Below are 16,379 nucleotides of genomic sequence, written 5' to 3'. Positions count from 1 at the left end.
CGATGAAATGTTGCGTTGGCTCTAGCGCGATCTTTTGATGCGCTGATTCCCTAGATCGTGAAATGTGACGCAATTGAGTGGATTTGACGTGATTCCACTCGAGAAGAAAAAAGAACAGTATCTTGACAGGTTCACAAGTTGGGAATTCCAGGAGAAAAATTTAAGAAAGATTATGAATTGAAGACTGATAACGTCCGTAGCTGATAAGGGAAGCTTAATTTTTAATTCATCGGCAAGAGGACTAAGTAAATATTTCTATATTTAACTCGCAACAAATAGGCGTGCATCTGATATAGTCGATGCGTTGGCAAAATGGAACGCCAATCTCTCCTAGATGCTCTATATCTTCCGAATCAATTTCGATAAGCGCGTATCGATGACGCAAGGGATCTTTTACGCGAGAAAAAAGGAGCGAGTCGTTAGGTCCGATCACGAAATAGCCGAGCGATTGGAGGCGCGGTACGAACTATGGTTCGTGCTCGCCCCTGCTAAAGCTCCGAAGACCCGAACAAATAAATGCTGAAAAGAGGAACAAAACCGACATTATGTGGCATTAACATACAAAGTATGTCAGACCCGCGGTCCGCAGGCATAACATAGTATCGCGGCGTTCGCATACCCCGCCCGCTTTGCAGTGACCAGCAAGACGGGAAAGCATTGGAAAGAGACCAATCCCGAAAGCGATGTTTATAAAAGAGAGAAGAGTAAAGGAACGAAAGAGAAGGGTGAGAGGGAAAAAAGAGAAAGAGAGAGAGACGCAGCGAGTGTCGAATGTGCTCGAGTAGAGGCGATAGATCGTGTGCAGAATAGAGAGGGCAGAATGATGAACGCAGAAAGGTGTGCGTGCTGTGGAAAAGGAGCAAGGAGGAGGACGAAGGAGACAAAGGTAAAGAAGGAAAGGAGAGCGAGAGAAAGAACTGAAGGAGAGGAGAGAAACGTTTACGCTATCCGCAGTCCTCCGAAGTCCAGACCCATCCCGTCTCATCCCATCGTTTCGTTGTCCCCGTGTGTGCCACGCGGTGCGGCTTAACGCAAAAGGACCCACAGAGCGGGAACAGAGTAACAGAACGCGCAGGAAAGGGAAAGATCCGAAGGCAGCAGCAAGCCGGTGGCAAAACGAAAAATCGGCCCGCATATATCGAGCTGGCCTGCGACGACGACGACGACCGCGGTGGCGGCGGCTACGACGACGAAGTTGGGACACACACATAAAACCAAAGATTCCTTGTGTCCCCGCTGCCTAGTGGACTCCTGATCGGCTACCGCTAGCGATGGTTGCGAACTTGGTTAAATACAAGAGAGAGCCTTTTTCAAATAAACAACTACATACACGATTCTACATTCTTATATATATGTATCTTTTTATTTTTATTGATTCTATTTGTTATACTTTCTTTTTTTTAATTAATATCGAAAATTAAGTTATTGAAAACATAGATAGATTACAAGAACAAACATTCTGAATGCAAAAATTTTATAAAATATATTTAACAAATATATAATTTGAGAATTTGGTTGTATAAGATATATGTAATTAGAAAGATATCGAAAGTTTGTATTTTGATTTTCGAAAATGACCGAGTTTTGAATTTTATATAATTTGAAAATTAGCATTTTCAAATGCATCACAAGCGAAGTAAGTTCTAAAATTGCTAATCAATGTTAATGACTAATAAATGAAGTACTTTTTTCATTTTTTATAGTTTTTGAAGCAACTTTTTATAGCAACCGAATAAAAATTTTAATAAGAAAATTTTAATTACGTTTGACTTCAGTTTAATGCGATACATTGTAACTTTCATTTCGATAACTACGGACATTAACTATACATATGTATCTCTATTTAAGGAATGTCTCCTTCCAATTTCAAATGTTGCGCATGCCCAACGCTATTCACCGCCTTTACGCAGCTTTTGCAGTTTTGTGTTTACTTTTGTGCTCAGAAGCTACTAACGGAAATTTATACTTGTGTCTAAGATCCCATATATTCCAATATATTTACACATGTAATATTCTATGGGATGGTATGGGACCCTCGAGAGAATTATTAATTAAAAATTCGAGAAAATGAGTCAAATCGAAGTGTAATGTAAAACTCATTGTTCTAATTATGCTAACTAAATGTTTATTTTCATAAATATGCATGGAAAATCCAATAATTGACAAAATGCATTCACCTCCTAATGTTTACAAATGAGTCAACAATATCAATTAACAATTTTAATAATTACTGTAAACAAAACAATATTTCTTTAGAAACAACTAAGCATAAATGATTTATATGTGTATTATAATGTAAAAGATAACTCAATATCATTGGAATATAAGCACTATTATAATTTGAATTACAGACATTTTTTTGATATGGACAAAAATATAATATTATTTCGTTTTTTTGTTAACATATATTAGGTAACCCTTTGAAGATAAAATACCACGACATTTTAGATGAATTTGGTATCTTGTAACCCAATATGAACTTGTATTAGCGTTGAATATTCTATTTAGATCTTCTTGAGGTAGAATTTCTGTAAGTAAAAAAAGCTTAATTGGATGACATGTTATTTACTTTATTATTATTACTGTATCAAAATGCACTTACGGCCAGGATCATTATGTGTTAATAATTGCACATCATTTTCTTTAGTGAATGTCTGCAAAGCTGGTGGTACAACACAACATGTAGCTAAACTAATTTGTACAATATTTGGCTTTATCTGTTCAAATAAAGGTAATATAGAATAGACACAACACTATAAAAGTAAACATTAAAAAAAAATATAAACAATGATAATTTTACATTTGCCCATTGAAATAGATCAATAAACATATTTGTGTTGAGATCACTTAAACCAACACTTGATAATTTGCCAATTTTCACATACTCTTCTACTCCAGTCCATAGGTGTTTCAATGATTCTAATAATTCTTCTGGACTTTCCTTGCTTGAATAAGCAATTACTAAAGATTCAATTGCATTTATATTTAGAAAACTACAAACTGAAAAGAAATTATATGCGACAGAACATTATTTAAAATGCAATCTGGAAATAAGAAATTATAGCTCATACCTTGATCTACTGCCTCTTTCAGTAGGCTTACATCAGGTGATGAAATAAATACCTTCACAGTTATCTTAACATCTTCTCTATTGATATCTTGCAAAGCATTGTCTTCTACACCTTGAATCTGAAAATAAGTAACTTTTCATTATAACGATACATTCTTCAAAAACATTAAACAACAAATGAGAAGTGATCATACAATTATTGGATTTTCGCCAGTGCCTTCATTGTCTCGAAGTATAATTTTTAGCGTTTCAATTAACTGAAAAACAAAAAGATATCTTTAATCTATCATAAATATAATATTTTACTCAGCTTTAATAGAGACATAACCTCGAGAATTATGATCCTGATTATGATATATGGAAGACTTAGTTCATAGGTTTTATCATTGAAAATTCAAAAACTGACCTCATCTGTAGGATTTTGACTTGCTTTTGCTTTTGCTTCATTTAAGGAAAGTATATTTCCAGTTCGCACTAGTATATTTTGAGATAACATAGTATGGTACAAAATCGCAAAGAATGTTAGCAAACGCGTTGCAGATGACTAACTAGAAGTATTACGAAAACTAATGACATAGATCGTAATCGACGATCACTTGCTTACGATGAATTTAATCGTAGATGACGTGGCTGACTAGGCAATTTTAAATTTAGAGATAATATCAATAAAATTCCAGCATGAAAGAATTTATATACACACATGCATGTGGCTTTCTGAATTTGTACTACAAACATCATATTATTCGAATCATTCTTAAAGTTTGTTAAGCACGAGTTGCTTTCAGGCTATCTGCGCAAAAATGCACTTGTTAGACAGTCATAATTAAGTAATTAGCATTCTAGAATTACAGATTATGTAATTGTAAACAGTTGCCTGGAACATATTTCTTTGTATAATTATATATACATCATATATGTATATATAATTGTACATATATTTATATGATGTGTGAAGTGGAATTTGAGTTTTATAAATTACATTATGCAATTATATGTTCGAGCATCATTATTACAATCATTTATGATTAAATTTTTGTATAATGAAAGTATTATAATTTTTTTAACAGCAAGAAGCTACCAATTTTATAATTTTTTGGAAATTTATAATTTTGTTTACGCCCATTACAAATTCTAATGTACACACATCGAATTTACATTTTCAATATGTGTAGTTCTACAAACATAAAATGCAATGTTAGATTGATAGAATTCAGTTATCGAAGTAAATTAAATAACACATTAAATTTTAATTACGATATTCTTATTGCAGGCATAATGTATAGTTGGTTTTGGTTGGTAAAATACAATTGGTGGTACTCAAAAATAGACTTAAATCAAGCAATAAGATTAATAACATAGATACGGTATTTCATTGGTACCTACAGTATCTACGTATCCACTTAATATATTAATAAAAATTTTAAGTACAACAGATAGCGCAACAGTCGTTGTAATAGAAAAATTAAAAAACCACTCTATAAAATGGATGCATCACGGCTATCGGTGATGTGCAAAAAATAAATACATTCTGCTTAGCATTTATAATTTACTGAAGTCTATGCAGTAACAGAATAGACTGTAAAAAGTAAACTTATTAATAACAAAATTATAATTGTGCGATAAAAAATGCCTGCTGACATACTTGGATATATATATGCCGCTACAGTAGCGGCTGGTGGTGTACTTGGTTATGTAAAAGCCCGTAAGTTTATATACTATTAAACATTATTATTATTATTCTAATAAACATTAAATACAATTTATTTATAAAATTATTTGTATCATCTTTGATTAATTACTTTTCACATTTAATTCTTTATCATATAATTTTTATTTATTAAAGAGCAATTAATAGAAAATACTTCCTTAAAAAATAAAAATTATGTAATTTTTTAAAGAATCAATTCCTTCTCTGGGAGCTGGACTTATCTTTGGATCTGTTTTGGGCTATGGAGCTTATCAAACTTCTCAAGATCCCACAAATATTAGAGTTTCTATAGCAGCAACTACACTTCTTGGTGGAATTATGGGTTATCGTTATTATAATACTGGTAAAATAATGCCAGCCGGGATAATTGCTCTACTAAGGTACTATTTTATATAATTATCTTGTATACTTGTATTATATATAATAATTATGATAAAATTAAATTCTTTTTTAGCTGTTTAGTATTTGTGAAAACTATTGTAAGGTCTTTTACTGGTACAGCCCTTATTAATGAAACATTAAGTAAAGAGAGTAAGACAACATAAATATAAATGTTTCTGATAATTCCATAATTTTTATTTTATTCTCTAAAATATAATAAATATGCATGTATAGAATATACATAACATAGGTAGTTTAAGGTAAGGAACAATTAAATCTATAAAAAGGGAGAAGAAAGTAACTAAGGTAGACTGTACTGTGTGTATTGGGTGTATTGTGCTGGATGTATTAACTGTGGTACTTAAAACGGTTGACCTGATGAATGTTAGGAATTTAAATATTGTGAGTCTGAAACCCAATGCTTGAAACCTTTTTTGTTGTATAAAACACTTTCCTTCAGGAATAAAATTTATGTTTGTTACAGTACACTATTTGTTACAGTTACTTGAATATATTTATTTCAATAAAGTTGTCTTAAATGTTATTTAATGTTGAATTATTATAAATATATTGTTAAATAAAGAATTAAGATAATTATTGGAATCTATATTTTATTTCTATTTTAATTTTGTATCTTATTATACAAAATAAACGCTTTTAAGCCATTGATATCTGCTGATATTATTTTGGTAGCATTGAGTATTGACGTCACTTAAACTTACTCTCTTAAATTTTGTTATTTTTATACACGTGTGTACCTGTGTTATTTAAGCAGTTAATTAAACTCTAAATCCATCTGTATCAACATAATGTTGGTGATGGTGGAGATGTACTGCATATTATGAAATAAGTATTGCATACAATGGAACAGATATTCCATATTCCTTACTTTATAACATACATTTGAAAAGTAACAATTTGTTTCCTATACGTAAGATCATAGAAAAATTCGAATGTATCGTAACATAGATTGTGAACTTAACATTTACTGCTCATTGTGCAATATTACGTTATAAAGTAAAAATAATATACACAGAAGGGTGACATATAAAGGGTTTATGACAGAAAAAGAAATATTTCATAAAAATAGATAACGAATATAAAAAGTGACGTCGACATTTCAAAGGACTTTAATTTATCCCATCAATTAAAATCACAAAATAAATTTAATATATTTTGTATTGATGTTTTGCATACGACAAATATATACCTATAATATTTCTAAAGATGTTATTTTATTTTATTAATTGCCATTAACTCATAGTAAATACAATTTTTTTTTAAGTTCTGTTCGTAATTTATTTAAAACTACATAATCGATTGTATACGATAATCGAAGTACGTGAACTCGAAGTTCGAGTTATAAAATCGACTACGCTCTGGATTGGATGCATTTACGAACCTTTCCGGGAGCTCCTGCTCGGTGTGGCGTGTCCGTGGGAGGAAGTTCTACGGTTTTACTAGGTTCTGCGAGTTCTTAACGAAATTAAATACGATTTACGAGTTACTACGATTGGCGCGTTGATGTTCTTTCGTAACTCGTAAGTTACGATTGAACAAACGAATGTTCTTTCTCGATTCTTTTAACGGGGACTTGGTCGCGAGAAAATTCGACAGGCACTGGTCGCAACACGAACGAAGCTTCAACCTTCATCGATCGATTTGACTGATTTTTGAGATCCAGTCACCGAAAACTTCCATCATTCCGTCAAAAACCGAGTGCCGACCCGCAGGGTGGCGATCATTTGATAAGGTACGTGTAAATTCACATTCGATATAATCTTCACGAATGCATGCATGCATCTTACAGGCCTGTCACGTGAAAATTTTAGTTAACGATGAGTCACTGTATGGTCCTTGTTGAATTTGTGCAAACTTCCCGACATATGATATCTTTAACAATAGATTAAATATTTTTCCAACAGCGAATCACGTGTTCTTTCATTTTCCTTATATGATATTTCCTTATTGTGCAAAATGTAAGATTTTCCTTTGTAATCTATGTACATTATTATCTACTAGACTATATAGTAATTTCGTTAATTATTCTTATCTGTCTTGTAAGTGACGTTAATTGATTTGAATCCAAATTATTCATTCAGTACAATAGGCATTAGCACAATAGCAGAACTTATTTTGCAAACATTATACCATCTTGCTATTTGGTAGCATCATGTTTGCAGAGCAGTTTGTATTTCGATGCTATGTTATCTTCAAGCTAATACTACTTAACTCCGTCTGATATTTCCTGTGCAAACCAGTAAAGTTATAATGAAATGTATAAATTTTATTCGAAATTTTGATGTATCAGTTGAAGAGCTTTTCATTCGAGAGTGATAATGTAAATGTCAATATGTTAACATTCTTCTTTAAACTGATTTTTTCGTACTTAATAATAATAATGACGTAATTTCGAAGTGATGTATACTTAATCTGAATTATTTAAACAATATGTTACGTTTATTAACACATATTTTTTAATTAAAATGTATTACATTGTTTTGATTTTATTTTTTATAATTCATTAATTTAACATCAAGGTGTATATTATCTAAATATCTTATTTGGTTATTTAATCATTTTTTGCATAAATTTCTTTTAGGTTCTCTAGAAATTAATTAGAATATTGTAAATTTATGCATACTGTGTATTTATAATAAAATATATTTATAATTTTTATATAAATAATTATTCCATTTTCAAACAAGTGTGTTTTTATGCTGATTAAATATATATATTTAAAATTGTTAACAAATTTCGTGACATTACATAAGTTGTCTAATGCTTTGTATATTTTTTTTTTTTTTTTTTTTTGATGAGGAAGTTTATTACTTAGAAATAAGTAGTACAGACAGGAAAGTAGTAGCATACATAATGTACCAAACACCTGTATTTTATCTATCAATATTTCGCTGAGATGTTATCAGTAGATGTCAAGTGATTTTGACAAATGATAGTTATCTATAATTTTAATAGCATAGCATAGATTAAGTATGGTATTTCCATGCCCCCAATGAAGACTTGATCTTTGAGTGGCGTGTGCATTACCCCTCCATGTCCAATTGGATCTCTTTGAACCATGTATTTCTTGGCCGTCAGATAAGCTTTGTTCCATGAAGTAGACTTGGTACCACGCAAAGCCTGCCTGATAGTACTTATCTTTCTCGTATAAATAGTGGCCCAAATAGTTACTTCAGGTTCAGTATTATATTGTACTCTTGACTGTCCGTTGCACTTCTCCAATTGAACACATTTTGTGTCATTACACAAAAGAGAAGCATAATAATTTTGTAATTTTCTCTGTTTGTATTAGTGTTTTTTCCAAATTATTATAAACATAGTTGTTTTTCAAAGTTTTTGGTGCATTCAAAATTTTATGTCAGTGGTTTTTTGCTTTAACGTGTTATAAAAGCTACGAGAATTACTTTTAAACGCCAGGTGAGTTACCAAAAATTCTTTTTTTATAAATAAAGATAAGTGTGGTAATTATATTTTTTTACATAATTTGATTAATTAATATTTATTTAATTTAAAAAGGTATTAACTTTTATAAAAAGTTTATTTAAGTAAAGTTTCTTTTTAACAAAAATTAATGTAAAATTTATATAAATATCTTGTTTTCATATAAAGTTCAGTCCGAATCTTTCAAGTATCTGGAAAGAAATTCATATAATTATTATTGATAAAATTTGATAAGATAAATTTGGGTCTATAATAAAATGTTTGACATGTGGTACTAAGTGTATTCATCCGTACTAAGAGAATTATACATAGTTAATGAATTTTAAAAATAAATAAATTGTATATATATACTTTTTCTCTATGTAAATAAATATCAATCAAGAAAATGACAATGCTTTAGTATGTCCATGAAATATCCTAATATTTATCTTTATATTGTAGTTACAGTACACGTAATATTTGTACTATAGAAAAAATTATGTAAATATTGAATGAAATTACGAAACTATAATTTCTTTTAGTAAATTACTTGGTATACAATTTATTACATTATCATATATTCCTATTTTAAAGCTTTCTATATTTTTGAATAAATAAACTAATGTGTAATAGAGCAATTCTTTCGAAGTATGACCTTAATCTACAGATATTGATAAAGATTATACTTGACTATTTAAGAGGTTCTTAACTTGATCTGAAAATATTTTTTGAAACAACTGTTGCAATATTTTTATTTGAATTACCTATAATTGAGATGCATTTAAAGCATTGTTTGAAAGAAATTTATTAAATTAATGAAAGCAATAATGTTTTGTTAATAGTAAAATATTTTATAATGCATTGCAATAAGATTCAAATTTCTTTATATATAATTGCCTTAGTTTGTTTAATAAATATTTTAATACAGAAGTATAAAATACTAATGTTGTAATACTTATTCTGTTTGTTATAGGGTTCTATCTACAATAGGCTGGTAGGCCAGTCTATTGGTGGGTGTGTAGATAACTGCGGCAACTGGAAGTTGGCCCTGAACGCAGAGCCCCCGTGGCTTTGCTAGCACCCCCATAGTGATCTTGTCTTAACCCGCTTCCTCACGACTCACCCAATTCTCATTGACAGCTGCCTCGTATGTATCATTTAATATGTTCTGAATAAATAATCAAATGTATGCGATTTCTATGGTCTAATAATTTTTTAATTTCAGTTTGCTGCCTAGCACCTACAGAGTATTTATAAAAAATTTACAAAATAGTCAATATGAAGGTAACAAATCTGGATGAACGTATTCATGTTTTGGACAGTGCGTCAAATGTTACGACCGTCATCAAAGACATTGCACTGAGTGGAATGCAAGAAGAAGCTTTTTATGTGCTTGACATTGGTGACATTGTACGTAAACATCAGATATGGAAGGAAAAAATGCCACGCGTCAGCCCTTATTACGGTAAAATAATTATTATATATTTTGAATTGTATTCCATTTTGGATGAAAAAGTAACCAATTGCATTACAAACTTTCAGCTGTAAAATGTAATGACAACTTAGTTGTGATTGAGGTATTGGCTGCTCTTGGTATTGGTTTTGATTGTGCATCAAAAGTAAGTAATCTGATACTTCGTATTTTATATTGTATCTTTGTATTTTAAATAAATAGTCTAATTAAGATTTTTATCATTTGCTGTTATTTATAGTCGGAGATTAATAAAGTATTAAGTGTTGGAGTAGACTCGTCGAGAATTATCTTTGCCAATCCTGCTAAGCCAGCATCACATATCCGTCATGCTGCTGCTGTTGGAGTTGATGCTATGACAGTAGATAATGAAAGCGAGTTACATAAGATTAAGAAACTTCATCCAAGTGCCAAGGTAATAAAAATATTTCGTTTGTTATTATTTTCTTCTATCTTTAGTTATAATCTTATCTAATCCACTATTCTTCAATATTAGGTTGTTATTAGAATTCGTTGTGATGCAGAAGTTGCTCAGTGTCAGTTAGGCATGAAATTTGGTTGTGATCCCATATATGAAGCACCCAATCTTTTACGTCTTGCGCGTGTTTTGGGACTCAATGTCATCGGTATTAGTTTCCATGTTGGATCTGGTTGTCAGGATCCACCTGTATTTTATCGAGCTATACGCGAATCCAAGATATTGTTTGACTTAGCAACTGATCTTGGTTTCAAGCCATATCTACTAGACATTGGCGGTGGTTATCCTGGAAATAAGGGCACTAGCATTGATAAAATTGCTAATGTCGTTAATGATGCACTCGACGAATTCTTTAATAGTATGTAACATTTATTTGCATTATAATATGTTTTACCCTATTTTTATAATTTAATTATAAAGTTTATTTACTTATAATAATTCTTAGCCGATGCTGTTCACATAATCGCTGAACCTGGTCGTTTTTATGTTGCCTCGGCATTTACTCTTGCAACCAGTATTCATAGTAAGCGTTCAGTGCGTGGCGATGAAAATTCACCAAATACGATTACGCACAATATGTACTACATTAATGATGGCGTTTATGGCTCTTTCAATTGTCTACTCTATGATCATCAACATGTAACTCCAATACCTCTAAAGGTAATTATTTTAAATTATTACTATGTTTGAAAATAGTTTGTAAAGTACTAAATTATTCAATATTTTTTATATTAAATGTCCTAATATTAGCAGAAAATTGTTGATTCGTTCTTAATAGTAAACATTTTGGCATTAACAGAAAGGTTGTGGAAAGATGATTCCCTCAAGTATTTGGGGACCAACTTGTGATGGTTTGGATCAAGTTGTAGAAAACGTTATGTTACACGAAATGGAACTCGGCGATTGGATAATTTTTGAAAATATGGGAGCATACACGTTACCGGTTGCTTCTCCATTTAATGGATTTCCTGTGCCTAAAGTTCATATCGTCGCTGATGAAACCATTTGGTAAGTTTTAGATTGCAATTATTTAATGTACTTTCCGATTGCAGTCATATTATTGAAATAATGAACAAAGTTTTTGGTTGTTACATCTTATAGGCATTTGTTAAAAGACGCTTTGCCTTTGACCGAAGAGCATTTTGTTATTGGTAATACTCCAGCTAATTTACGGCTTGGTCTGGATATTGGTGGAACTGATACCAATGCATGGCATAATTCAAACATTGAACTGACATCGACTGAAATGTTAGCCGACGTTACTAATCCACCAGCAGCATACATTTACGATTACCTCGAAGTTGATCTTTAAATTAGCGCAGGCATACTACGATAACAACAAATATGTTAAAACAGCTACTCCACATTTGTAGCGAGAAACCACATCTTCATTTTGAACGTAGATATTATGGTATAATTCGAAACTAGGTTTTTTGTAAGGTTTGTGATTTTGCATTTTATATTTATCTTGACGAGTTTGTAGGCGAAAAATGTAATATTATTTCCGCTTCTATTCCAATGAAAGCTTGGAGCGTTACTAATATTTGGTGCCATCTTTGAAAAGCTGAATTGTTTATACTTTTTGTTTTTGTTAAAAGACTAAAAACGTGCAAATTGTTTCAATTAATGCAGAATGTGCAATTGCTGCTAAATAATTAAAGAGTAGAATGTATAAATTAAAGTCAAATCTTCAAAATTGATTTATTATTGAAAAATATTTTCAGTACTACTGTAGATATTATTCTGCTACATGACATGTTAAAATATTTTCGTAGGAATATTTATATATGCCTTTAGAAATAGTTTTCCTCATATATTGACTTCCAAAATATTCAAAATTCTGTTTATTGACCTTTTCCATGGGTATCTACGATTTGCACGTTTAATATAGGGAAAAGTTTCAGGTTATTTTTATATAAATCATATAAATATGAGTTAATAGAAAATTTAGCTAACAAAAATGGTAATTTTAATTTTCGCAATCATTTTTATGAACGATTGACGTCCATGCTTATGGTAAATAATGTTTTATGTGGTTTTTTGATATTAATCTCAAATATACATAATTTGTATGAGATATATAAAAAAACAAGAGTAGTAGCCTTGTGTAAGGGTTTTAATGTCGAGACATTTATCTATATATATATATATCTATAAACTATTCAAATAATCATTGTTACTTAACACATGATTAACAAAAAGTGAAGAAAATGTAAAAAAAAAGTTACGAGGGAAATGTAATGTAGCATTGAAGGTGACGTACGTGTCCAACATATGTATAATGATATAAGCACAAAAAGTTCACTATCTCTCTCGAATTAATTTTGTTCATTTAAAATATCAAAAAAAAAAAAAAATATAAACTCTGTAGGATTGTTAGGATCTTTAGGGCACTGAGGCAGCTGTCACAGAAAGAAAAGATAATTAGTTTCTTATTAATTATTACTCTTATTATATTATATGTCGACTATTATTATTGTTAATTAATTATTATTAACGAATAAATATATGTAATGAAATATATAAAATCAAATCAATGTGCTTTCAGTTCTTATTTCTTCTTCGTTTCGTAGATTTAGATATCGGTTGATTGATATACACTACGTGTGATTCAAAGATAAGTACGGTTTTAAGAATATCTAATCATGACAACGACTGACATGGAATTATCATGGAATTTATTGAAATTAGAAATCTTGAACACTTTTGAAGTATATTATCGGCCAATGTATCAGCTAGGAATAACTGATTATAAAGTTTGTCGACCAATAACCTTATAAAACTAAATATGTGTATATACTAAATTTATCATCTTGTAACATTGACACGCGCGTAAATTATCTCGATTATCGTAAGTAGTTTTTATTTTTATGTAATTATCAATTTGTGCTATGCAATCGCAGCATTTGCATGTGCATTTAATACTTCATTTGCCAATCTCTAATTTATAATCCAATATCATAGACATAATGTGTAACACATAGATCGGTGATACAATTTGATTGAACAAAATAAGTCTGGATAAGTTTGAAATGTTACTTATCTAAAACTATAATTGATCGCTATATAAATACTTGTATCTCATCCCATTTTTATTTTTTATTTAGTTCAAATAAGGAACACATCCTATAATTAAAATGGCATATACCATTTTTTAAATGTATTTAATACGTTAACAGTTTTTTGTATAAGCATTGTACCGTTGTAAAAACTCCGTTAAGAGACAGAAACAAAGAATTACGGTGTAACCGCGTTATTTCCCTAATTCAAAAGTCAATGCTGATTGTCACAGATTCATCTCTGATTCAACAATCGAATGATAAAAAAAATTCCTCTTCTTTTCCTTTTTATCAATCTCGCGCTGGGATTATTTCTCAGAAGAATAACTCATATTTTATTCGTAGTTATAAATAAGAATTGCAAATGTATATTTTCCTTATTTTTATAAGTGTCGTGACGCTTCTGATGCGAATCTAAAATAAAAGATAACCAATCAAAGAAAGGATATATTCCTTCGAAACGATAATTGATAACTTTGTTGTAATTCTCGTTTGGAAGCCGTGCTATCGAATAGGAGGAGAGTAAATGATTCGATTATCGAGCTATTGATAATCATTGTACTTGTTTAATCAAACATCTCGAAATACTTCAATGTACAATATGTATATACTACACTGGAAGACTCGAATTGTGATTCGATCCGAGATTTGGACTGGTCAAGGTTTTTGGACAGAGTTCACACGGACAGTTCGAACAGTCACGATCTTCGCTGTGCATTGTGAAAGGCGTACTGTTGTTTTGCTTGCAATGCACTGTCTAACCGGATGGTTGTGCAACAATTGCTAATCTTTTCATGTTTTATATTTATTGTTTCCATATACTAAACGCACGCTTTTTCAATATCGTCATTTTGATCTTTATGGAAACAACTTTCGATGCAATTGAACGATTACCTCATTAGGTGAAAAATGGTTTTATTTTTGGTTAAGTTAAATAGCCAAAAGTATTTATATCTTTTGCAACAATTGGAAAATTGTTTCCCTTAAATTTTTCATACATGGAATCTATCGTTTTGAGTAATGTAGGTAGATATCATTTAATGTAAATACATATACATATGTATGTACCTAATTGTAAATATTTTCGTGTAGTAAAGAAAGAAAAGAAATATATATTTTTATATTTACGATTGTAAAATATGGATATGTTTTACAAGAATATTTAAATCTACAAATTTACTACGTCAGTTAATTGGGATTTTAGCATAATTATTAACGAGTTATAATTTATAATAAACAATCATTCTATTTCATACATATATACATATGTTTTTATAAATTTTCTTTTTTTTTTCACTTTTTAGAGTCAGGTCTTAATTTTCTTTTACAGATTTAGCGATTTTCCTTAAAGATAGGAGTAGACGAAAAAAGATTGATTTATCGATATTTATCGAGAGCGTTCCTATACTTTGGCCCTGGTTAATTATAATAAATGATCTTGATATAATTTATCGCGCAGCTTATGAGTTAAATGGAATCGTTAATTGCAGCAATTTCAGTGTGATTTATCGACCATTCTAATTTTTTATCTTCGTTTCTTATTTTAAGGCTTTAGATGCCGCTACCTGCGAGATAAGATCTGTGTGTGTGTGTGTCAAAGATCGATGACAAGACATCAATTGCCAGACTTTTATAACACTGGAACCGTGGTTACGGATTAGAATCGATTTCTTTGTAATTCGAAGAAAAAGCCGGTGGAGAAGAAAAGTTGATGAATCACTAAAGTGGATACTGGAGGATTACAAGATTTCTGTTTCTCACTGTAACCAGTAGGAAGGTGAAATCCTTTGCGAAATCATTAGTTTTCGATTTTGCGAGATCTCGAGAGACGATTGAGTTGAATGGAGGAGCGTAACGGTAATAACAAAAAACGATTACTTTACATCGATACCTGGATAGGTTGCAAAAAACATTTGTCACAGACGTCAACATGGCGGAACAACTTTTTGTGTAGCCAATAGTATTTCATTCTGTCGAGATATTAGTGCATGATATTGTTACAGATTTTTAAGTGGTAAGTAGTTACATGATGCAAAAGATTCAGGTTTAATGATTTGAAGATACAACAGGAAGCTATATTTCTAGAAAGAAAACTAGATTAAATATATCGATATCTAGGTTTAAGAAACTTGGAGTATCGAATAGTCTTGTGTATTGAGAACAATATTAAAACAAAGGATTTTGTAAATTGTCAACGTTGTCCCTGCTATTTTATTTCATTGTTATTCCCTGCATTTTCTTCGCATAAATATTTTCTGAAGCAATACATTATCGAAAACTCAGCAGATTAAAATGCGCGAAAAATTTCTTACGATCGATTAAAATTAATTACACGAAATGTTATATCGAAGATTGGGGTTAGGGACTGTAGTAGATATACGACGTAAATCAGGCGTATACAACGTGCTTAGTTTCGGTACGTGGATAATCAAGGAGCGCAGAAACAATATCAAGATTAATTACGTAAAAGGAACAGAAAGAAGAGGCTCCGAGATTTCTTTTTATTTCATATGTATAAATACAGCACCAACGTGTATCGTGAATGACCCACACTTTCACTTTCGTAATTAACACAGGTATACCCGCGCTTCATGTTTATCCGCCAACCGGCTGGAAACAATATGCGGATTTCCCTATGGAATCAGTCCCGTTCACGGATAAATAATTACTATTTTCGCGTGGAGTTTCGTCGAACGTACAAGCCAACAGCTCCTAAACCACAGCCGTCTCCGTGAGTTTTACGTTGTGGACGGACGTCTAGCTGTGATATC

The 16,379-nt window shown here is 30.8% G+C and overlaps 3 protein-coding genes across 7 annotated transcripts; 2 read left to right on the top strand and 1 right to left on the bottom strand.

The window, feature by feature from the left end:
• Positions 1 to 2,316: 2,316 nt before the first annotated feature.
• LOC126915296 (glutamate--cysteine ligase regulatory subunit) lies at positions 2,317 to 3,930 on the bottom strand. Of its 2 annotated transcripts, none has more exons than XM_050719865.1 (6): positions 3,771 to 3,930; positions 3,265 to 3,327; positions 3,072 to 3,189; positions 2,801 to 3,000; positions 2,603 to 2,717; positions 2,317 to 2,528 (listed from the first exon to the last, which is right to left on the bottom strand). In XM_050719865.1, exons 1-6 carry the CDS (start codon positions 3,774 to 3,776, stop codon positions 2,383 to 2,385), a joined length of 648 nt encoding a protein of 215 aa, XP_050575822.1. In that variant the 5' UTR covers positions 3,777 to 3,930; the 3' UTR covers positions 2,317 to 2,382. The 2 variants fall into 2 exon arrangements, with proteins under 2 accessions (XP_050575822.1, XP_050575821.1); XM_050719864.1 differs by having other exon boundaries at positions 3,477 to 3,928.
• Positions 3,931 to 4,532: 602 nt separating this feature from the next.
• Positions 4,533 to 5,762, top strand: LOC126915301 (transmembrane protein 14C). The gene is made up of 3 exons (XM_050719874.1): positions 4,533 to 4,772; positions 4,969 to 5,158; positions 5,233 to 5,762. The coding sequence occupies exons 1-3, from the start codon at positions 4,697 to 4,699 to the stop codon at positions 5,321 to 5,323; spliced, it is 357 nt and encodes a 118-aa protein (XP_050575831.1). The 5' UTR covers positions 4,533 to 4,696; the 3' UTR covers positions 5,324 to 5,762.
• A 787-nt stretch (positions 5,763 to 6,549) lies between these two features.
• Positions 6,550 to 15,803, top strand: LOC126915285 (ornithine decarboxylase-like). Of its 4 annotated transcripts, none has more exons than XM_050719839.1 (9): positions 6,550 to 6,912; positions 9,574 to 9,747; positions 9,826 to 10,065; positions 10,143 to 10,219; positions 10,313 to 10,486; positions 10,568 to 10,907; positions 10,995 to 11,209; positions 11,349 to 11,557; positions 15,157 to 15,803. In XM_050719839.1, the coding sequence occupies exons 3-9, from the start codon at positions 9,879 to 9,881 to the stop codon at positions 15,161 to 15,163; spliced, it is 1,209 nt and encodes a 402-aa protein (XP_050575796.1). In that variant the 5' UTR covers positions 6,550 to 6,912; positions 9,574 to 9,747; positions 9,826 to 9,878; the 3' UTR covers positions 15,164 to 15,803. The 4 variants fall into 4 exon arrangements, with proteins under 4 accessions (XP_050575796.1, XP_050575793.1, XP_050575795.1 ...); XM_050719836.1 differs by lacking the exon at positions 15,157 to 15,803 and adding an exon at positions 11,651 to 13,086 and having other exon boundaries at positions 6,551 to 6,912; XM_050719838.1 differs by lacking the exons at positions 6,550 to 6,912; positions 15,157 to 15,803 and adding exons at positions 7,372 to 7,500; positions 11,651 to 13,086.
• The last annotated feature ends 576 nt before the right edge of the window (positions 15,804 to 16,379 follow it).

This window comes from Bombus affinis, chromosome 4 (assembly GCF_024516045.1).
Source record: "Bombus affinis isolate iyBomAffi1 chromosome 4, iyBomAffi1.2, whole genome shotgun sequence".
Lineage (NCBI taxonomy): Eukaryota > Metazoa > Arthropoda > Insecta > Hymenoptera > Apidae > Bombus > Bombus affinis.
The sequence above is the reverse complement of the archived record's forward strand: the minus strand, read 5'-3'. Positions and strand labels throughout refer to the sequence as shown.